The following is a 23,533-nucleotide window of genomic DNA, read 5'->3' as shown; positions in this document are numbered from 1 at the left end:
TGAATGAGTTGTGATAGAATTATTAAAGATACTTGTTACAGCTAAATTATTATTGACTTATTCTTTGGATGCAGCACATTGATCTCATTAATGGACTTCACTTGCTAGGAAGCCGTTTCCTTTCAGGAGTATTTCTCAAAATGTGGTGTAGCAGAACCAAGAGAAATGTGTTGAGATGCAGATATCTGGCTCCCACCCCAGATCCACTATGTCAGATTCTGTGGGGGTGGGAGCCAAGCTCTCCAGGAGAGTCTTAGATTAAAAAAAAAAAAATTGGTTTCATGAAATGTCATTCAGGGCCCCTATTCAGATGTTCTACTAAACCGAGCAGCGACATGCAAACCAGCGACCTCTTATAGCAAAGCCACTGGAAAGACCTGTAACACATGGGAGTGGAGAGAACATTGGCCTGTGATCAGGGTCCTGGATGCTCACCTCCAGTCTCCTGAGGGCGTAGGTCACGTACCCTGTGACCTCACTGTGCATCACCTTAGTGCTCTGTATCTTCATTTCCATCTGTGGCCCTTCCAGCGTGGTGGAGAGTTACAATTAAATTGGCCATGCTCATGGCTGGGAGAAAGCATTAAACTAGGACGAGGAGCCTGCCAGCTGCTGTCTTTGTCCTCTCTCCATAAATCTGAATAACATTCGGGTAGCATTTGCAGTGTCTGGATATTTTGTCATCCGCTCAGAGCAAAGTGACCCTTGCAGAAATGTGGCTTGGGGTCCCAGCATGGAAATTGTTTACACACCGACAGCCTGAAGGCTAGCGGGGCCCCAACTGCCATGCTAAAGACAACCAAAGGATGCTGTTCAAACCAACCTCTTCCATAGAACCTCTTTAATACGCCTTCTAGGTATTTAAATGAAAAATAAAACAAAAGAACCGACGGTTCCGGTTTGTTTGAGAAATACTTTGCCCCGGTTCCTAAAACCCAGCCCCGGGAACTGGTTCATTGCCAGCCTCCTCAATTCTCCAGCATTTCCTCCTCGCAGCGATCCATTTGAATGAACGGACCCTTGAAATACAGGAACCGCACAACTGTTTCAAGCAGCGATGAAGCGGGGATCATCCCCACCTCCATCCAGAATGAATGGTACAATCGTTTTTATTTCATTCTGCTCGGCGGTGGCAGCAATTAGGGCTCCCAAAGCATGAAATGTTTTCATCAGGTGAGGTGTTAAAAATATCGGCCTGTCAGAGGGGGACGCGGACCTGCGCTTTACGGCCGGTCCTCTTCAGCGGCACCGGGGCCTGAAATGGAAGCATTCATTCCAGGCGCTGGGAGGGTAAGGCCTACTCCAGCTTTCATCTTTATCACGGGGAGTCCAGTCCCCATCGGCCCGGCATGAGTGGCCGCACCCCATTTAGCTTTAAGTAACAGATCTATACAGAGTTGTTCATTTGCAGATAAATAGGGTTTTCTACTATTGATGTTTCTTGATCTACACAAAGTGGTTATATTAATACTGAAACATTATTCATCGATAGTTTGCTCTTTAAAAATACATCAGAAAGACTACCCAATTACCTTTAAGTATATATCAAAGGGCACAGAGCAATCTGACGTATGCTCCCAGTCCATTAGAAGCCACTAGGCTTATTAATTAAAATTTATAGTTACCGCGTGGATAAAAATTTCTGCTTTTGATAACAGTGTCTGGCCAGCTGAGAAGCAGGAACTTGCAAATTCATTTGGGCACAGAGAAGTGTTGGAGACTTTTGTCACAATGAAACCCAGGGATGACTTCATTTTACTTGCATCCAACATATCAAGCGCTTTTAACCCAGAAGTGTGAACTGGGAGGTACAGAGGGCTTCTCTGTTGCGTGTGGGTTGAAGGGAAGGGAGGAGTGCTCATAAGTTGAAATTAAGCATCAGCAAAGTGGGAGTGGCCTTGAGATATGCAGGTGCATGAACGAAACTCCAAGGGAATGGCCCTCCTTTCGGTTATAATTTAAATACAAAGCAAAACACTGAGAGGTGTGTGTAACGCGGCCCTCTTTTGGTCTTGCTGTGTGGCCGGCATTGTTGAACTTGATGGATCTCTTGGTGGTAAATGCCCACTATTAATAATCCCGGGCCGCGTGGTCCCTGCCCCTTCAGCAGCCATTTGTCCAACTGGAGGGCTCTGAATTTGTGCTGAGAGATAACTACATTTTCACTTAGTGTTCCAGCAGTAGCAACAAGCTTTCCTTTCAGCATTTGGATCTCACTGCCAACAGCCTAGCCACCTCCCTCTTCCAAGAAGGCCCACTTAACTAATCTATTCACCAGACTGTCCCCCAGAACTCACAGATATTTAAAAAAGAGTGCGTGTGGTAGAACCCTGCGGTGTGGCTCAGTTGGTTGAGTGTTGTCCAGAGCACCAAGGGATTGCCGGTTCGATTCCTGGTCAGGGCACATGCCCAGATTTCGGGCTTGATCCCCAGTGGGGGGCATACAGAAGGCAGCTGATCAGTGTTTCGCTCACATCAATGTTTTTCTCTCCCTTTCCCTTCCTCTCTATCTAGAATCAATTTTTAAAATCTTAAAAAGAAAAGGGTGGGAGCAGGCCAAAACATGTGAATGGTGTCCCCTCCACGGCACAGGCCCCTGCCCGTCGGTTCTCTGCACCTGGTACTTACTGTTAAGGGGAGAGACGGAGCATACACTGTGTGGTCTGGGAATGTGATGCATGGTCATATGCTCACTAAACAAAACTCGACAACTAAGACCTGGATGCCCTGAGGAACTTGGCGATAATGGTACCAGACGCTTCGTTTCTAATTACTTTGTCACAGAGTGGCAGCCTCCTTGCATCTAAAGGCCAAGAGAAAACCTACTTGAGATCCACATTTTTAGGCATCATGGACCTGCCTTGCTTGTTTGGGGATATACTCCCCATCCCCCTGGCGTCTGTCCCTGGGCCATTATCCGGCACAAGCCATCCATGGAGACTAGTGTCAGGTGTAACTGATTGTCATTCAACGCCAGTGAAATCTTTAGGTGAACATTACTCACTGTTTGAGACATGTTAGCTCCAAGTGGAAGCAGTCAATTACAGACCAGAGGTTTTATGGCCGCGTTATTACCATCGTACTATTAGGTTTTTAGCAGGAGCATTCTGTTTGATCGATCTGCGCCAGGACACTGATGGATGGCTTTGTTCTTCGGACGTCAAATACGCGGGACTTCTGTACTTTATGTATTTACTGACACACTCCTCTCCCGTGGACACCTTTGCCTCCTCTGTGGTGTTCGGATTTAGCGGATGACTGAGACAGTGTTGTGTTTGTCACCACATGTATGCTTTCCTTTTTGTTCTCTCTCACCTGCGGAAGCACGCCTGAGTTACTGGCATGTTAAAGAAGTCTTCCCGCATCAGGAGGATCTCTCATTGGTGCCAAACAAATAGGTCTAGACAGCTGCTTTTTAAAGGTTTCTAACACAGAGACACCATCCTAGAAATGAAGCCCCAATTTCAGGACATAGGTTAGATTTCCAAAACTTTGGTTCTCTGCTCTTGGGTTTTTAGACCTATCTTCTTAAAGCTGTATATAATTTTTGCTTTAAAAACACACACACAAATATATGCCTAAGCCAAATCTCTGATCTGTATAAGCCACCACTACTACCCCGAAACATCACTAAATAGGCTCTCACTGATAATGCTGAACAGAACGTCTCAGGTGACATCCTCGAGGGGCTTGTAGAAAACTCTGGGGAGATGGATCTCCTTCAGTTACAACGCAGAGCTCTTAAATCCAGCACTGAAGGGCATCAGTCCCCCACAATAAATACAATAGAAACTGGGAAAGCCTTGCCTCCCCTCCCCACCAAAAGCCCATTGGACTTCCATGTTGTTTTGTGGGGTTTTTCCTAGAACTTCTGGGCGGGTGCCCCGTGGTCCTGGGAACACCTGCTTCCGCACCGAGTCAACCAGTCCCCATTCCCACCTTCATGCTTCTCCTTAGGAACCATAGAGCTGCCATGTTTTCCACGTTAGGAACTTTCTTAGTTCTTTGGGGTCAGTTCATGCGTGAACAGAGCAGCGAGAAGACTGTTGGATCTTTCCTGGTCGTGGAGGCAGTCCTAGGCACATCAAGGAAATTCTCAGCAGCTATTCACTCTTCACTTTTGAAGGCCCAAGGGTCAAAGTGTTTGACAATTTGTGGTCAGAAGGCTAAATCACAGAGCTATCAGGACTAGCTTGGCTTGGTTCTTCCAGATTTTTTTTCCGGTAGAAACACAGGATTTTCTGCAACACAGAGCCCCTTCCGCAGTGCAGGGCTATTTGGGGACCCAGGCTGACCTCCTACAGGGCAGCAATTCTTTGCTGCTTTTCATCCCCTCATTACACCCCCACCGAAAGGCAGCGTGCCTGGCCATTCTGTGGCCCGCCCTCCTCACTTTTGCCATCCCCGAATGCCCTATGGAGAGGGTGACCTGGCTCCTCTGGCATGTCCAGGGGTGCTGAGAGCAGCATTAGCGGCTGGCCTTGTACCCCAGCACTTGCATTGAATGTCATTCTGATCCCTCCAGGCATAAAGCTGATGGGTTTGTCTTGACCCCAATATTCCCATCTAGCTTCGAACTCACCCAGGGTTAAATATAACGGTTCAAGTGGCCATTTCTTACCATAACTAGGTAGCGTGCGAGTCCGGGTCTCTATCAGAAAAGGCACACTTTGAAGCTTAAAGAGGTTTTGGGGTAGAACACATGCATTTGGCCTATTATACCTTATGTTTCACTAAGCAAGTAGCGAGGTGGAAATATCAGCTTCAGGAGCTGGGACGATTCTCATTTAGCCCAGAGTTCTCCGATTACATGTACATCAGGACACGACAGCTCCACAGAGGACTGTCTGTGGAAAGAGCCGCTGAGGAAAGACACGCTCCCCAAGCAGCCTGGGCGTGCTGGGCTCCCCACCTGCCTCGTCCGGCCTTGCCAGACTCACAGCATCCCCTGGACACGAGCCAAGTGGGAGGACACCTCCCGGGGAGCGGTGGCTCGGTGCCCGCAGAGCAACCGTGCGGCGATGGCTGTATTTACTCGGCAATTCCTGCGGGAGACAGAGCCACAGATTAAGTTGCAGAGGCACAAAGGAGGTCCTGACTAAGGAATTTTAATGTAAAAATTCTGGGGTTTACCCTTAATCCTTGAGCTAACTGGTGTAGTGCTTCAAATGGGGACCTAACAAGAGTGATCCCGGGGCTCGGAAGGGTAGATTTGTGAATGCGTTTGGAACCAATGTAAAGCCAGGAATGAAATGAGCGGGGACACGTGCCAACGTACCATTCAACTAAAACACGGAGGCTATGCGTCCCTGGATCCGGATGAGGCCTCGTGCACCTAGGCCCGGGTGAGCCCAAGAGGCCCTGGGTCTGGGAGAGGCCAAGCGTCCCTGGGTCCGGGTGAGACCATGTGTCCCTGGATCCGGGTGAGGCCTCGTGCACCTAGGCCCGGGTGAGCCCAAGAGGCCCTGGGTCTGGGAGAGGCCAAACGTTCCTGGGTCTGGGTGTGACCATGTGTCCCTGGGTCCGGGTGAGGCCACGTGCCCCTGGGTCTGGGAGAGGCCATGTGTCCCTGGATCCGGATGAGGCCTCGTGCACCTAGGCCCGGGTGAGGCCTTGTGCAACTAAGCCCGGGTGAGGCCACGTGCCCCTGGGTCTGGGAGAGGCCAAGCGTTCCTGGGTCCGGGTGAGGCCGTGCGCCCCTGGATCTATCCGGGTGAGGCTGGGTCCCAAGCCCGGGTGAGACCACGCGCCCCTTGGGTATGGGTGAGGCCACGTGCCCCTTAGTCCAGGTGACGCCGTGCCCCTGGGATCGGCCGAGACCAAACCAGAGGGAGTCAGACCTCCATTACCACCATTTGTCCACCATCCAGAGCTGAGGGGTCAGTGCTGACATGTACACATAAGGAACTACTGGACATCGAAATTGGGTCTCAAAAGAACTGTTGGTCCAGGGGGAAGCTCGCTACAGATTGATTCATTTGCCTGTCAGCATAACTATTATTGCTCGTCTCACATTCAGTTCTTATTAGTATATATCTAGTGACATTTGATCTCGTTCATCTAGAGGAAATGATGAACAACATAGACTGAGGAACAAGAACAGAACCAGAAGCAAGGAGGCATCGATCGGACTATCGGGCCTCAGAGGGAGGATACGGGAGGGTAGGGGGAGGGTGGGGGGAGGGGGAGAGTCCAACCAAAGGACCTGTATGCATGCATATAAGCCTATCCAACGGTTAAGTTCAACAGGGGATTGGGGCATGCGTGGGGAGAGGGGTGGGATGGGAATGGGGGGATGAGGACAAATATGTGACACCTTAATCAATAAAGAAATTCAAAAAAAAAAAAAAAACAAAAAAAAAAAACACGGAGGCTCACTGAGGCATGCAGATGGGCACACACACGCCCGGTCTGCTGTCTGCTTCCTCTGCGGCTCACGGTGGCTGTGGGGGACCGTGTGTGTGTGTGTGTGTGTGTGTGTGTGTGAGTGTGGAGGGGGGGTTGTGTTAGCCCACTTTGGAGTATCTGTGCTGGGGCCACCTGGTACATCCAGTCTAGGCTTAATTCAAGTTACACTGGGAACATGGGCAAAGGAAGCCCTCATCCACAAGATCTTTCCGGAATGATGCCTGAACGAGAGGCACCTCTTAGGGATGACATTCCTGAAAGTGTGACCAGAGCCAACCAGAAAGCTGGGATTTCCTAGGAAAATACGTGGGTGTGCAGGTGGGTAGCAAAAAGGAACGGTTGAATCCCCCGATCAGCGAATCCTGTCTGATCATCCCAAAGTACTTGGGAGCTTTGTCAGAATCCGGATTCTCAGAGGGTGGGACAGGGCCCGGGAAGCTAGGGGTTTTGTTTTTGTTTGTTTTTTAAAGTTTGGTCTCCAGGGGCTTCTGATATCCCCTAGGTGTGGTCCCTGCTTGAAGAAATCAGCTTTTCAAACTTGTACACTCTGTTTGCATAAAAGAGAAATAACACGCTAGCCTTCATTAAAACAACCCTCCACCACACAAAATATTAACCCAACTTGACATGAAAGCAAAACACTATTAAAATGTGTGTGTGTGTGTGCGTGTGTGTGTGTGTGTGTGTGTGTGTGAGTGTATTCTGGAATTCACAGAATTTGACTTATTAAGATGGCCCTTCCTCCTCCGTGTAACCTCCTGGACCAGGGGTCCTCAAACTTTTTAAACAGGGGGCCAGTTCACTGTCCCTCAGACCGTTGGAGGGCCGGACTATAGTTTAAAAAAAAAAAACTATGAACAAATTCCTATGCACACTGCACATTTCTTATTTTGAAGTAAAAAAAAAAAACACAAAATGGCAAAAACACCCGCATGTGGCCCGCGGGCCGTAGTTTGAGGACGCCTGTCCTGGACTATGGCTGCAGGTAACTGCAGACATTCTGCCCAGCCAGTGGCTGGCTTTCTCTTTCTGAAACTGGCCTGAGCTTCTGGCTACTACCTCTTGAACTCACGCTCTGCAAACGCAAAGTCCTGCCATGATTATTCACGCAGCTTCTGTTTATCTTCCCCAAAGAAACAGTGGAGCGGTAGCCGGCTGAGTGATGGCGGCAGGACTGCGGTGAAGGGAAAAGCCACCGCAGGTGGAGCGGCTTAATGGGGTATTAATTGGGGAACAGGTGAAGGCAAATGGGTAGCACAGCAGGTATGTAAATAGGCTCGTGGGAGGAAAGGCATTGCGTTTTATGCTCTTTAACTAAAAATAAAGACCTGATATTTAGCTTATCTTTGCTGAAAATCCCGCACCGTGAGGGCCCTGACAACCGCCAGGATCGTCAGTGATTCATTATTATCTCAGCATCATCCGGGCTACTTAATAGGGTCTTCAGCCTCTTCATTTTTCATTGTTTCAGCGGATTCTTCGGCTTGAGTGTGCATACCTTTCCTTCTGTCTATGTGTATCAGAGGCCTGAGCAACTTTTTGTAGATTGTGTAGTGAAAGTGACATTCGGACCTTCTGGTGGCATCCTTCGGCTCGAGCTCGTTGGAGAAAGGCATCGCCGTGCATACTGAACCTCCCAAGCACACATACATCCGAATGAGTTTTGTCCTTCAAAGCATTCACCTTGCGAAGCAAAAAACCCTCATTCCAGTGCTGCCATTGGCTCCCTTTCAGGAAAGCCACTTGGCTGGCTATGTTTAAGTCGCCCAAGTGGAAAAAATCCTTACAGATACTCATCGCTTGTTTACTACTGCTAGGCATTGCCCAACGCCAGCACCTAATTCCTGACCACATTTCGTGGGAAATGGCATTTGGCTTGTAAAACCCATCCCCACCCAACGCAGAGATTGCCTGTTGCTCACAGTATCCCGACGAACACACGTCAGGCTCCTGGGAAAGAGAAGTGTGAGATGTCTGGGATGTGTCCAGCTTCCCAGAGCGATTGTTTGCAGGGTCCACACGGAGACGGTGCTAAATCTGCTAGTGTAAAAGTTCAGGCACATGGTTTGAAGTCTTCGGCTTTATTGAGAAAATTGCTAAAAACGAACAGCTTCCTATTTCCCTTCCACTTCAGCCACCCAGCCCTCTCCGTGGCGCTGTGTTGGTGGAACAGTGACGGGGAACGCTGTCACGTGCTTGGCCCACAGTTGTTGTTTTCTCTGGGGAGCAGCGGCCCCGGTTTCGAAGGCCTGGTTAGCCCTTTCCTGCTGTAAAGGCTAAACATGAGCGGAGCTCCAGCCTGTACCCCATGAAATGAATTAGGTTTACATTATCATGCAGATCTCTTCCTGTAGTTGAAGCACTCATTAATTTTACTGCTAATGAGATGTGAGCATTTAAATACCTTTAATTAATGAAAATTAGACGAAAGCAAGGGATGCTCTTTCTCTCTGACTTCATAAAAATATGAGGGAAGTTGTTTCTAGATCTCACTCTGACTTGCGTCTGTAGGAGGGCGGCAATTCTGAGCTCCCAGGGATCAAGTGTTCTGGTCCAGCGAAAGTCATTAAAAGATTTCGCTTGTAGGAAATTAAAGGTGTAAGCATTGGTGGATATTATAAAGATTATCTGAGGTTGAGAAGAAAAAAAAAAATACTCATCACGGAGAGCCAGTCCTAGATGTAATAGCAAATTTCATGGTTGAAGATGCAACAGGATTGAGTACAATTACTAGTTCTGAAGCAGTCACTGAGTTCTGGGGTAGGCCCCGAGCATAATTAGATTATTAAAAATGGCCTGTCTTAGGCCGACTATTACTAAATTGAAATCCAATTACGGCTTTATGGTTTGGCTGAAAAATATTTAGCTGTTTTGCTCCAGTCCTCGTGGAAGATCATTTCCTCTTTGCATCAGCGTTTGCACATGTCACAATGCATTTTCCAAACAAATCTGACCTCAATTATCTCCGAATCCATCTCATATTAGATAAAAATATATTCTAATGAGTGTTTTATGTCTAATATCAGAATCGTGCCTCTCCATACTTGAGGAATTAAAAGATGGTGATAGAAGACTTGGTCAAATACCTTCTTAATGAGAGGCCTGGGTGTTGTAGAAATAACGGAGTCCTGCCGTCTTCATACAGGGAAAGGCGCTATGCTCAAATGTGCGCCTGAGCGTGCTGCCAGGCCGGCTGGGTTCAGTTTTGGGTAATTGGCATCGGAACGGTAATAAAGCAGTTGTTTGCAAAGAGAAGGGCTCGGAATTTCAGGCACTCCCGCAGCGTGGAGTTGAATGCTAAGTTAAATATTTATGAACCCGAGATTTTTTATAATTGATCATTGTATGATTTACACACAGTAATTATAATTAGCTTGAAAGAGATTTTTTTTTTCAAAAGCCAGTTTCCTGGTAGCCAAAGCCATTAAATAACGCTAAGCTGCCAAAACAAAAATTAGGTGGGCACCCAGCCACCACGTCCTGAGCGTCTGTCCCCCATATCCTACATGCAACGGGGCGCCGCACCTCACCGGGCATCTTACCTGGGCCCCGGCTCCTGCATCACCTGCTGTCATTTTCATACTTTTGTTGCAAAAAGGATGAAACATAAACAAGTCGAGAACTTCCGAGAACTGATGTCTAACAAAAAAGCAAAGATGGAGGAGGTTGGAAAGGTTAATTAAAAATGTAATGATCCCGTTTGCTGAGACAGCACTATTAATCACCGTGCAGCAACAAGCATGGGACTCGCACACCCCGGATAGGCTGCATCTAATCTTTAAGATGTGGATGGCCTGGAGGGCCACAGTGCGCTCTGAGAAAGGACACGCTCACAGGTGAGCTTGGGGTGAGTGAGCGTGGGGTGAGCCTGTGACTTGTGCTTCACACCGGGCACTGTGTTCACTAGATGAAAGAATTAATTTCCAAATTCACAAATATTCAGGTTTCGTCAGTCACTGGGAACCCTGGAGCAAACTTGGGTACGGCTTGAGGCATAATGTAGTCATGGAAGCTGCAGAAAAGTAGAACGAGGGGGAAATGCATCACCCTGTAATACAGTATGTCTGACACGGTGTGTGAATGACAGAATGCGCTCCCAAGAGCCGGCATGTGGGTTTTAAATGTAATTTTTAGCATCCCAGCTGGAAAAGACCCAACTCTGGAAGGATTGATTACCGCACAAGGGTCACAACCTGTGTGATCAGATTTGCCATCGGAAGACCAGACTGGAAATGTGAGCTCAGAGAAAAGCCTGCTCTTACCCCTGTGAGGATCTTGGGAGCCCATGTTTTGTTTGCTGGGATAACATGTTAGAGGGAGCCTATTGGGAAGAAGAACAGTAGTTATGTGAACATGGTAATTAATCACGCCAGAAAGGAAGAGGAAACCGGTTGTGGATTCAATTCTGCCGCCCTCAGGAGCAGGGCAGAAAGATGCCCGGAAATTGGCCAGCATTTGTAAACACGGTTCTCTCCCCGTGCCTTTGAACTTCCTGCTTCACGCAGACCATGCGGATTTTCATGTGTGTACTGTGTTACGCCCCCTCCTCATCTATAGAAGGGGGTTTCTGGTTGCTTGCATCCGTGTCTCCTCCTGCACCATTTAGACGGGTGAGCCGGCCCCAGCGATCGCCAATAACGGGGGCATTTTCCAAGTGTAAATTATGGGAGGCTGCTGGCCACAGCGATAGCCTCTTTGATGGGGGACAGTGTGAGGATTGTACTTGGGATAAAGGCAGCTCCTCGCTCCAGAGGAATTCAGAATGCCAGAGCTTCTCCCGGCGCATAATTCATCCTGACACCTCCGCGTCCCCCTTTGCTGGAAGGACCTTTTTCACATCGGCTGTGCCGGCAGGTCCGGGATGAGAGCACTGGGCCATGGACTGACTCTCTGGAGCAGCAAACAGCTGAGAGGCTAGCGCCTGCCTCCCAGTCCTGGGGTTTTACATTCTGTCCCTGATCATCAAGGTCGATCCTAAACACTCGATGGTATGATCAGGAAAAGGCATTTTTTATAGGATAACCATCAAATCAAAGGAGCTCGAGGCTTGAAGGGACCTTAGATAAATCATCCTACAGATGGGGAAACTGAGGCCCACAGGGGGAAAGCGGCCTGTACAAAGACCCTCCGGCGATTTGGACCACATTGAATCCCCCTGAGTCCTACTTCACTGCTCCTTCATTAGCATCTGCCCCCTCTAGCCCTGTGGTCTGGGAGCTGGCCGTCCAGTCCGTCGAAGGTTACACCTCCCACACCCAGGAAAACAGGAAACAAGTCACATCTGGTGGGATCACAGCCAGAGAGGCAGAGAACGATGGTAGAGGAAGCAATAGGTAACCTGCAAAGTAACGGCGTGGTTATGCCCAACTTGGAAAGGAAACGCCGGTGAAACGGCATTCTCCATCGCACCGCGCCGGACCGATGCTGGGGAGGAGCTCATTCGCCAGCACAGCCCACACCCACGGCAAAAGCGTTTCTGGTCACCAGCCTGCGTTCTGAGGCTACTTCCCATTCAGACAGCATCCCAGACATTCTACTGAGTTAAAGAGTGAGTAACAGCAGATGGAGGGAGAGATTAGCGGTGGAGGGAGAGGGAGCTCTAAAGGGAGCTGTGGGGGGGCGGCACTCTGAGTTATGGCAAAGCTGTTCAGAAGCCGTCCCAGTCCCACGCAGGCGCAGGTGAGGAGGAGGCGCCTGTGCCCAGACCCTAAAGCACTGGCGCCGCCTGCCCCTCGGCGCCCTGTGCGCTGCTGCAGAGCGGGGCGTGGCTCAGGTGGCCTCACCTGCTCGTTCTGGGCATCCCTCCCTCTGCCCTCAAGTCATCGAGGCTGGGTTTTGGGGCACCGGGGGAATCATTTTAATATATAGTGGGGATCGATCTTACCAAGTGAAAACTCAACTCCAATTTCTATGTCCTGTGATTTCAGGAGTGTTTAATTTTAATTCGTGACAGCAGCAGGAATCGCAGCATTACCTGAGAGAGAGTTGGAGGTGATTTTGTGAGGAGATGAAGAAGGGAGAAGGGGGTAGAGACTATGAGTTGTTTTCCGCATTTTCTGTGTGTGAAACCTTTTAAAAAAGAATAGGGTAGACATGAATCTATTACCCCTACACCCAGTATTTTATTTGAATATTTTCAATCATACAGCAAAGTGGAAAAAAATTTGCAATGAACCCATCCCCTGGATTCTATCACTAAATGTGAAGGTAATCGCTTTGTAAGTATCCATCATTCCATCTTTGTGTCCATCTGTCAATCCATTTGGTTTTTAAAATGCTGACATCAATATACCTCTCCTAAATGCGTCAGCATACATGTCATCAATTAGTTTTCATTCTTTAGTGTGTTTTTTCCTTTTGAGGCATACGTTATATATGTTCAAGCTTAAGTGTACAGTGCTGAGTTGTGACCCAAATTTCTGTCAAGATAGAGAACATTGCCATCACTCTAGAACGTTCCCTCTTGCCTGTTCCCAGCCAATCCCCACCTCCGCCCCTTAGAACCGACCACTCTTCTGAATTTTTTTCAGAATAAAGTTTTGCCCATTCTAGAATATCACATATCTAGAATCTTACAGTGTGTACTTTTGTACTGTTTTGTGTTAAGGCTTTTTTTTTTTTTTTCACTCAGCGCAGTGTTTTTGAGAGTGTACAGTATGGGATTGTTCAGTATCGGTACGATGTCATGCAGCAGATCCTCGGGTCTTGCAGAACTGAGATTTTATACCTCTTCCATAATAACTCCCCATTTCCCCTTCCCCCACCCCAGCCTCTGGCAACGACCATTCTACCCGCTGCTTCTGTGAGCTTCAGTGTTTCAGATTTCATACATGTTATTGGGTGTATCAGTAGGTCATCTGTTCTTGTTTCTGGGTAGTATTTCACTGTGTTGAAAGACCACAGTTTAGGCGTTTTCCTATTGATGAGTACATGGGCTATTTCACATATACCACAGGGAAGTATTAACTGTAGTCATCATGTTGTAGATTACATTCTCATGACTTATTATCTGATAATTGGAAATCTCTAACTTTGGACCACCTTTACCCAATTCCCCCACCCTCTTCTCCAGCCTCTGGTAACCACAAATATATTTTTTCTCTTTGAGATTTATTTATTTATTTATTTATTGACTGATTGATTCCACATATAAGTGAGATGATTTAGTATTTGTGTTTTTCTGTCTTATTTCACTTAGCATAATGCCCTTGAGGTCCATCCATGTTGTCACAAATGACAGGGTTTTCTTCTTTTTTTTATGGCTGAGTAGTATATTATTGTGTATACCTACATGCATCTTCTTTATCCCTTCATTTGTTGACAGACTCTTAAGTTGTTCCCATGTCTCTTGGCTGTTGTAAATAATACCGCAGTGAACACAGGGAGTGCACAGCTCTTTTTGAGTTAGTGTTTTCATTTTCTTCCGATAAAAACCCAGAGCAGAATAGCTGGGTCATAAGTAGCTCTACTTTTAATTTTTGAGGAGCCTCCCTTCTGTTTTCCATAGCGGCTGCACCCACGTGCAATCCCACCAGCAGTGCATGAGGGTTCTCTTTTCTCCACGTCCTCGCCAACACCTGTTTGTTGCTTTATTGATGATAGCCATTCTTACAAGTGTGAGGTGGTATCTCATTGTGGTTTTGATTTGTATTTCCCTAATGATTAGTGATGTTGAACACCTTTACACGTACCTTTTGGCCATGTGAATATCTTCTTTGGAAAATGTCTATTCAGTTCCTTTGCCCATTTTTTAAAACTAGAGGCCCGGTGCAGGAAATTCGTGCACGGGTAGGGTCCCCAGGCCTGGCCAGCAATCAGGGCCTATCAGGTTCCCCGCCTCCCGGTCTCCCCACCTCCTCCTTCCCTTGCTCCCTCAGCACCCTGCCATTACTGGTCGCCTGCCATGTTCCACACCACCCCCTGGCGGTCAGTGCACATCATAGCAAGCGATCAAATTCTCGGTCTCCTGGTTGAACTCCCGAGGGGACAATTTCCATATTTGTCTTTTATTTATTATAGGATGGTTTTTTTTGGTTTTGTTTTGTTGTTGTTTTTGTTTTTGTTTTTGCTATTGAATTATATGAATTTATATATTTTGGATATTAACCCCTGCCAGATATATCGTTTGCAAATAATTTCTCCCCTCCATTTGGTTGCCTTTTCCTTTTGTTGATGGTTTTCTTTGCTGTGCAGAAGCTTTTTAGTTTGCTGTATTCCTACTTGCTTATTTTTTATTCTGCTGCTTGTGTTATATCCAAAAAAATCATTGTGAAGACCCATGAGAGGAGCTTTTTTCCAGGCCAATTTTTTAAAACCTGTGTATTATGTGGGCTACATTCAGGAGAAATACATTTTCTGGACCTTATTCGTTGCGTTTCACTAGTTTTGTTATAATTCTATTTGAAATCTCTAAACAAAAAACTGTAAGTTCTTATTCTTTGCTGTTATATAACCATAAAAGCAATGCACACAAATTAAGTATGAGCAAAACTTTGAAAACAATTAAATGCAAGTTAATTACATTAGCTTAATATAAGGGATGATATTGTTTACTGAAGCTAGATTGGTGCTTATACTCAGTGGGTGGCACCCTGTTTCAGCATGAATTCTTTTGGGTTGGCAGGCCTATCTAACTGGGCGCCATGCGATGGCTTAATTCATCTGCCATTTTTCTCCATTTAAATGCACATGAACTGCTTATTCATATGTCACTGGCTACATCATTTAGGTGTTAACTTCACCTCTGTGCCTCTATTCTTTTCTTTTTAGTAGCGTGTACATAGTATAAATTGCATGCAGCAAATTGTGTACCAATATCCAGCCTTATAAGCCTAATCTAGATTATGTATAGTTTGGTTATAGTAACTTACTTTAGATTATAATCAAAATGCATAATTTAGAAATCTCCTAGCAAACTGTAGACCTTCAAGAATATATACCCGGCCATTGTGGCTCAGTGGATGAGCGTCGACCTATGAACCAGGAGGTCACGGTTCAAGTCCTGGTCAGGGCGCACATGCCCAGGTTGCAGGCTTGGTCCCCAGTGGGGGGCGTGCAGGAAGCAACCCGATCAATGATTCTCTCATCATTGATGTTTCTACCTCTCCCTCCCTCTCTAAAATCAATAAAAATATATTCTTTAAAAAAAAAGAATAGAAATCACTGTTGCCCATGGGCCCAACCGCACAACATGAGAAGTCTCAAAAGAGGAAACGGCTAGAAGTGACACCAAGGCCCGGAGGTCCTAGTGATCTTGTCAGGGCGCCTGGTGAATATTTCAGTTCTCGAGCCCTAAGGACCTGAGTGTGAAAACGGAGGATCCAGGAGAAGCCGGTTTGGGAAGGTCACGCTGGAGAACGTGGGCTTGTTAAACCATCCAGGGACGCCCAGGCAGCTGCCGGCCTCCTGCGCTGCGCGGCTCACCTGGAAAGGGCGGACTGTCTTGTTTATTGCCTCCCACATTCACTGGTCGCCGTCGGATGTCACAGGCAGAGACAGGAACCCGGAGCATAGCAAAGTACTGCTTGTGCTGCCGGGGTGCACCTCTGTTTTCAGGTTTCTGCATTTTGGGGTTTCTTAAAGCAAGTCACATTGTCAGTACAACGGGGAGACGAGTGTTGGGCTTGCTGTGTGTGTCCTTTACTTATTCCCTTCTTCAGGACCTTTTTTCATTGAAAGAACATTTAACGTGAGATATACTCTCTTCACAGATTTTTAAGTGTACAGTATGGGATTGTTAAGTATCGGTACGATGTCATGCAGCAGATCCTCGGGTCTTGCAGAACTGAGATTTTATACCTCTTCGATAATTACTCCCCATTTCCCCTTCCCCCACCCCAGCCTCTGGCAACGACCATTCTACCCGCTGCTTCTGTGAGCTTCAGTGTTTCAGATTCCTCATGCGAGTGGATTCATACTGTGCTTGTCCTTCTGTGGCTGGTTTATTTCACTTAGCGCAATGTCCTCAAGGCTCGTTTCTGGTATCGCGTACAGCAGGATTTCCTTCTTTTTTTAAGGCTGCTTAAAATTCCATGTGCTCTTCAGATGTACACTAAATGCAGGGCTCCATCATAGTCCCACCCAACCCACCTGGAATCTTTCTCCTCTGTGGCCAATTCTCTTGAAATTTCCCAAATGCCTTTATGGTCCCTGTTGACTGGATCATAAAGGGAATGAAAGAAGGTTCCAGAATTCAAGGAAGGGCTGAGGCCTGAGCAGGAACTAGCTGGGGGATCAAATCCAACAATTGTGTGGTGCTTTGCTGCCCCCCTGCTGTTTCCTGGGGGTTGCTATTACACCTTAGTATCGATTTTCCGTGGACCACCTTATAATTAGGCAGTGGAATGTTTCCCACCACTTCCTCTCCCCATGGAAACCCCTGTATCATGATGACTGAGCTTAATTTCCCTTGTCCACTCATCTTTTTAAATATATTTTTATTGATTTCAGAGAGGAAGGGAGAGAGAGAGAGATAGAAACATCAATGATGAGAGAATCTTTGATTGGCTGCCTCTGGCACGCCCCCTACTGGGGATCAAGCCTGCAACCTGGGCATGTGCCCTGACTGGGACTCGAACCACGACCTCCTGGTTCATAGGTCGATGCTCAACCACTGAGCCATACCAGCTGAGCTGTCCACTCATCTTCGAACTTCACCCATTGGGCTTGGCTCTGTCAGCCCACCAGCCATCACCCTGGTGGGCCCTGCCTCCACCGGGCTCTCTCTGCAGGCCACACGGCGGCAGCCCGGCAGCGGGTAGCCCTGGTGCCTGACAGCAGAGGCCTTGGGAAGAAGGCAGCATTCATTTTGAGAGATTCCCAGGGCCTGTGGTGTGTAAGCCCATTGAAATCCCATCCAAAATAGTAGCCAGGTTTTCCTAATCTGCAACCTTAGTGCTCGAGGAGCCCGCATTCTGTAGGTGGTGCGTTAAGTGGTAATTGAGGTGTTTGTACGCTTTTAGGTAATTTATTCTGGTTTTCTCCCAATGGCCTCTGAGCTAGAACTTAAATACAGCTTCGCTGTAGTGGTGTTTCTTCCTGTTTAGAGAGCCTAGCATAATATTTTGTCTTCTGGGCTCAAATAACCACGTAATTACTCGGTAATCATATAGTAATTAGCATGTACTATATGCATTTATTACATAATTATGTTCCTGGGGGATTGCATGGCAATTACACTTAGATTCAGCATATCATTTTATATACTGTGTAATGAACAAGTGTATAATTTGTTGCTTTCTTCTTTTATCCTGATTTCAGTCTACCAAGCAGGAGTTGGGGACTTCTCCTCCTCTTGCCTTGTTTACGTGCAATGGGGCAGGTGCACCAGCTCCTCCGGCCTCTCTCAGTGCCTCCTAATTATAAGGCGAAGGGAGTGCTGGGAGCTGGCGTTCTGCGGTGGGCTCCCAGCGCGTTCGCACGCTTAGCATTTGCTCCTGGTCCCGAACTCTTTAAGTGCTTAGCTTCCCCACACAGAGTCGGTCAGAGCTCCGGGCACTGCCAGGTAAATGCAAGGTATCCCTGAAAACCCAGGAGGTGCTTTCGTTAAAGCAGGGAGCAGCCGGGCTCCCCGCACGGCGCTCACGCCCGCCTCCCTCTCCCTCCCTTTGCAGTGGAGCACATCCCCAAAGGGAACAACTGCCTGGACGCCGCCAAGGCCTGCAACCTGGACGACACCTGCAAGAAGTACAGGTCCGCCTACATCACCCCGTGCACCACCAGCATGTCCAACGAGGTCTGCAACCGGCGCAAGTGCCACAAGGCCCTGAGGCAGTTCTTCGACAAGGTGCCGGCCAAGCACAGCTACGGGATGCTCTTCTGCTCCTGCAGGGACATCGCCTGCACCGAGCGGCGGCGGCAGACCATCGTGCCCGTGTGCTCCTACGAGGAGAGGGAGAAGCCCAACTGTCTGAACCTGCAGGACTCCTGCAAGACAAATTACATCTGCAGGTAGGCGCGCGGGGCGGCCGGGGGGGTGCGTGAGGTGGCGTGGGGGGGGGGGGCACCGGCCGCGGCTGCGTCTGTGGCCGAGCTCGAGGGAGGGGCGGGCAGGGCAGGCATCGGAGAGGCTGGCCAGAAACTGACCTCTGTGTCTGACACACGGTCCTTCGGAAGCTGGTCAGGTGACTGCTGCAATGGGAAGGTTCCCGATGTACCCGGGGAGAGCGTCCAGAGTGGCTGGAGTGAGGTACATACCACTGTGCTTAGCACGTAGGGAGGGGCGCCTGGGCCAGGGGAGCCTGACGTGGGCACATGCCCACTCCCCCTGAGATGCCGCCAGGAGTCCCAAGGGGTTAAGTAAGTCAGGGGAGGCATGGGCTGGAGGTACGGAGGCTCACGGCCATCGAGGTCAGGACGCTGGGGAGACCAGAGAGAGGGTTTGGGCTGTGGCTGAGCCCTGAAGAGAGTTCCAGAATCCCCGAGTCTGTTCTGGGCCATCCGTCCGTCACTGATGTGGGCGGAAGGAGCAGGCCCCTTCCTGCTCGGCCGTGCTCCCAGATCCCGCCTCCATCAGGCACCTGCTAAGCCTGGGCCCTGGTGTTGAAAACAGTTGCTTCTTTTGCCCTTTGGGCCACGTATTGTTCTGATTGAAGGAGTGCGGAAGACAGTCTGTTTCTGTGTTGTTGTTGCTTTGTTTTTCTAAGCCAGTGGTCGGCAAACTCATTAGTCAACAGAGCCAAATAGCAACAGCACAACGATTGAAATTTCCTTGGAGAGCCACATTTTTTAAACTTAAGCTTCTTCTAACGCCACTTCTTCAAAATAGACTCGCCCAGGCCGTGGTATTTTGTGGAAGAGCCACACTCAAGGGGCCAAAGAGCCGCATGTGGCTCGCAAGCCGCAGTTTGCCGACCACGGTTTTAAGCACTATAGAACAAGGGAGAGGGAAAGAGAAGGTCTCCCTTCACGCTCCTCTCACTTGCCCCCAGCAGCCGCTGTCAGCAGCGTGATGTGTGTCCTTCCAGAGTTGGGGACTGAGTTCAGGTGCGGATGGAGCAAGTAGATTTTGAGAAGCAGAGACTTGCCTTTGCAGCCTCAGGCGACGCTGGTGCCACCTTCAGATGCGAAGGCTGGGTGCAGGGCTGGAGGTTCAGAGGGGGCATCCTGTTGGCAACCCCTGGGCTTTGTCCCCAGGGTAGAGCCAGGAGCCCTCCAGCGCCGCCTCTGACAAAACCGCATGCCCCCAGCAGACGCTCAGTGGACAGGTGCGTGAGGGTGTGTGATTGCCTGCTTTCTTACAGGTGCCCCAGTTTAGTTCTAAAGAGCAGGAAAGAGGAGACTGATATTTTGAGGATGCTGGTGAACTGAGTTCTGGTCAATTTCAATTTCATTTTGGTAGATGGGGAAACCGCTCCCCCCGCCGTCCCCGCCGTCTTTCCTTAAACTAGCTCTAAGAGGGACCAAAGAAAAAGAGAAGTAGGAAGGACCGTCGCATGCTGAAGATTTTCCGAGAGTTATGCCCCTGTTCTTTTATTATTATTTTTTAAGTTGGAAGCAGGTGACCTGCTATATGAGGAAGCGCTCAGGTGACCACGTGGGTCTTGGGGGAGGAGTCAGGTGTTTCTGCAGAGCAGCTTCTCCAAGGCTCTTCCTCCCTTCCACGCCCCGTTCCATTGAGTCCCTCTTGGTTGCGGGCTGGGGTCTGGATGTCTACGCTGGAAGGGTCCTGAGCAAGAGGCAGGGCCCCCACCCAGCTCTGACCTGGGGAGCCAGTCAACCAGGGAGCCACCAAACCCCCCGCAGGAGGTGGACGTGGTGAGGAGCCGGATGCGGGGTGGGGTGGGGGGCAGGCAGGAGCTTTGCTCAGGGTGTAGGATGTCATGGAGCAGAGAGCCCAGGAGACCCCTCTCCTGGAGACCACTGGGTCTGCAACCCCAAGTTCCTGGGCCAAGTTCAGTCTTTGAACAGAAGGGATCCCTCTTCTAGGAGCAGGACTGGGTTTGCAGGGTCCCCCTTGGCCTGAAGCCAGACAACTCGCTCTGCCTCTGCAGGTGTTACCCTGTTCCCTGGTGGCTCCGAGCAGCTGTGTAGGGAGCCGGGGGTGCGCCTTTCGCCCAAGGGGCAATGCTGGGAGGTGGGAGAGGGGAGGGGGAGCCTTTTCCTCTTACGAGGTTCATCTCGCACACGAGGTCTGGGGGAGGTCCCCGACGTCCCCTGCACGGGCGGGAAGCCCACCCTGAGGGGTGCATTGGCAGCACCTGGCCTGCTCCTCCAAAAACAGAGACTCCTCAGAGGGTTGGTGTGAATTCGTCAAATCAGATTGCTTTCCTGCTAAGCTGTAGTGAGAAAGAGCGGGGAGCTTGGGAACTTGGGGTGTTTTGGGGAGTTGGCAAGAGGAACCTGCAGATAACGGGGTGATTTGGGTGCTGTTTGGGGGCTCAGACCGACCTGGTAGGAAGGTTCCAGGGACCCTGTGTGTGGAGAGACAGCCCTGATAGGATAGCGGCCGCAGCTGATGGGGCAGAAATGAACAAGGGGCCGTCCTCGCCTGATAACCGCCTGACTGGTCGCCCCAAGGTGGGGACGTGACAGTGGCCACCCCGCAGAGGGGTGAAGGTCAGCGGGAGTGGGAGGTCGGCTGGGGGCCGTCTTTGTGCTGCTGCCTCATCTCTGGCTGGAGGAGGAACCCGGATCCTGGACTATCCGGGGGCCCTACCAGGTGAAACTGGCCTCGGTGTGATTGATGGGTTTCATACCCTATCTTGAGTCTTCCCCGCGAAGGGGAATCAGTGACGCCCCGGTGTGACCTGTCGTCATTTAGCTCATGATGGCTTTCCAGAGCCTGGACGTCTGACTCATGGTTACCCCTACCCCCCACCCCCGTCAGTTGTGGTAAATGTAATTTAAGCTGCTAGGTAGTCTGGCAGTGTTTGCTTCAATCAGAGTTTATTAATCTTGTCTTTAAATTTATCCTCCCCCTCTTCCCCCCCACCCCAATCCATCTCGGTGAGATCCTTGCTGGCAGCAGCAGGTCCTCCTAGAGCTGGGCTTCCGTGGGGTTTTACCTTCAGGCGACCCAACCCAGCCGCACCCAGGGGGAGGGGTGCGGCTGAAGGGATGATTTCAGGTTTAACTTGCTTCTCCCCAAAGCCGAAAGGATGGCAGGAGGGAACATCACTTCCTAAAAACCACATTCTTCGAAAGCTCACACTTTTGCAAATGCTCCATTTCCATCTCGACGCCAGTGACGCTCAGAGAGCTGCTCGGGCTCATTAAACCTTCTCCGCACTCCTGTTTCCCAACCCTCAGCGCCCAGGCTGCTTCCCTGAGGGTCTGACCGCGCCTGTCTCTCCTGCCCGGTGCCTTCAAACGGAGGAGATGCAACTTTAGCTTTTCCTTTTGACTCCTGCTGCTTCCTCCCGCTCCCTTTTGGGGAAGCTGACAGGTCCCTTTCCTCTTGGGGTGCTGGGGAGCGGGAGAGCGTGATGGGCCGGGCCTCAGAGCTTGCCTAGAGAGAAGCAGGCGCGGAGGTGTTTTTAGAAGGGTGTGATGGAGTTTAAAAGCTCCCATTCCTCCCCCGAAGCACAGCGTCTCCCTTGCCGGTGTTCTTCTGGTTGCTTTCTTCGTGCCTGCAAAGATGTCAGGGCTGAGGGTGGCCATAAAGGAAGCATAAACCTTTGTTCCTGATACGTGTTGCTCTCCATACATAATTTAAACCTATGCCTTGCCTCGTTTTCCCCGAACTCGGATGTCCAGGATAAGCTCAGGCCCTGAGTGCTGGCTCGGGTGCTGCAAATATGTTCATATCTCTTTTATTTTTCGAATGAATCACTCAGATGCCTCAGCTATTTTTTGTTTTTATTTAATCTGTATACAAGGATATGTTTTATGATTTTTAGAGAGAGAGGAAGGGAGAGAGAAACATTGATGTGAAAGAGAAACATCAATTAGTTGCCTCTGATATTCAACCCAAATGGGGATCGAACTTGAAACCCAGGTATGTGCCCTGACTGGGAATCGAACCCACACCTTTTGGTGCACAGTATGACACTCAAACCAGCTGAGCCACTGGGCCAGGGCTCTGCTATTTTTTATTGCCAAGATGTCTAGTGTCTTCCTCTTGAGCATGTCCCTTCCAGTTTTCATCTAGGAATTACAATGTTATTTTCCAAAACCCATGAACGGTGCTTCCAATGCCAAGCAAAGAGGGAGCCTGAGGCTACGGACCAGCCACCTGTCTGTGGCTTTAGCGGCTGCCAGGCGGTGTCGCTGTTGGGAGCAGCCAGGAGGATGCTTGGCGGGTCGGTGGCTGAACCCTTCTTGGCCCTTCTCTGCATTTGCAACAGAGTTGCTGCATCCTTGGGCTCCAGAGCACCAGTTCTTAGTCCATACTCAGCGTGTAGCCCATTTCCCAAAGCATGGCCTTTTGCCCTGGGGGCTGGGTGCTAAGGGGGTTCCAGCCAGAAATAGCCCCCAACTTGCACACATTGTGTCCCAGGTGCTCTCTTTCCTGGCAGTGCATGGAGGTGGAACTGAATAGTATATTTGTTTACTGTCCAGCCCTCCCTCCCTTCCCTCTCTTCCTTCCTTCCTCCCTTCCCTCCCTCCCTTTCCTTCCCTCCTTCCTTCCATCCTTCCTTCCTACTGTAAGAACACTTAACTTGAGATCTACCCTCTTAGCAGATTTTTCAGTGAACAGTACCATATTGTTGTCTATAGGCACGGCATTGTACAGCCGATCTCTAGAACTTACTTTTCATAACGGAAACTTGATCCCTATTGATCAGCAACTCCCCCTCCCCCTCCCCTCAGCCCCTGGCACCCACAGTTCTCTTCTCTGTGGCCATGCCTTTGACCGTCTTAGATGCCTCATGCCAGTGGAATCCTGCAGCATTTCTCCTTCTGTGACTGGCTCAGTTCACTTAGCATAGTCTTCAGGTTCATCCACGTGGCTGCATAGAGCAAGATGTCCTTCTGTCTCAAGGCTGCAGGCAGCGCTGCTTGGTCAAGGACATCTCGTTTCTTCTAGAAAGATTCTGATAATGCTGACCCTCAAAAGGGAAGGGGTCAGAGCCTATGTGCCCTCTGAGCCCAAGGCTTTCCTGGCCCTGCTGGGACCCAGCCTCTGTGTCCCCATAGTGTCCAGGAGAGGTGGCTTTGATCAGGTCACTAAGCATATGGTTTT

At 49.4% G+C, this 23,533-nt stretch overlaps 1 protein-coding gene across 2 annotated transcripts in view; it reads left to right on the top strand.

Annotated features, from left to right (window-relative positions):
* GFRA1 (GDNF family receptor alpha 1) overlaps nt 1-23,533 on the top strand; it is a 192,004-nt gene that overhangs the window by 119,107 nt on the left and 49,364 nt on the right. For both annotated transcript variants that reach the window (XM_008144338.3, XM_008144339.3), the window contains one exon: nt 18,021-18,357. In XM_008144338.3, the coding sequence (XP_008142560.1) occupies nt 18,021-18,357 (337 nt within the window). The remainder of the gene's footprint in view (nt 1-18,020; nt 18,358-23,533) is intronic.

The sequence above is a fragment of the Eptesicus fuscus genome, chromosome 17 (genome assembly GCF_027574615.1).
Source record: "Eptesicus fuscus isolate TK198812 chromosome 17, DD_ASM_mEF_20220401, whole genome shotgun sequence".
Taxonomy (NCBI): domain Eukaryota; kingdom Metazoa; phylum Chordata; class Mammalia; order Chiroptera; family Vespertilionidae; genus Eptesicus; species Eptesicus fuscus.
Note: the sequence above shows the minus strand (reverse complement) of the source record. Positions and strands in the feature narration are given on the sequence as shown.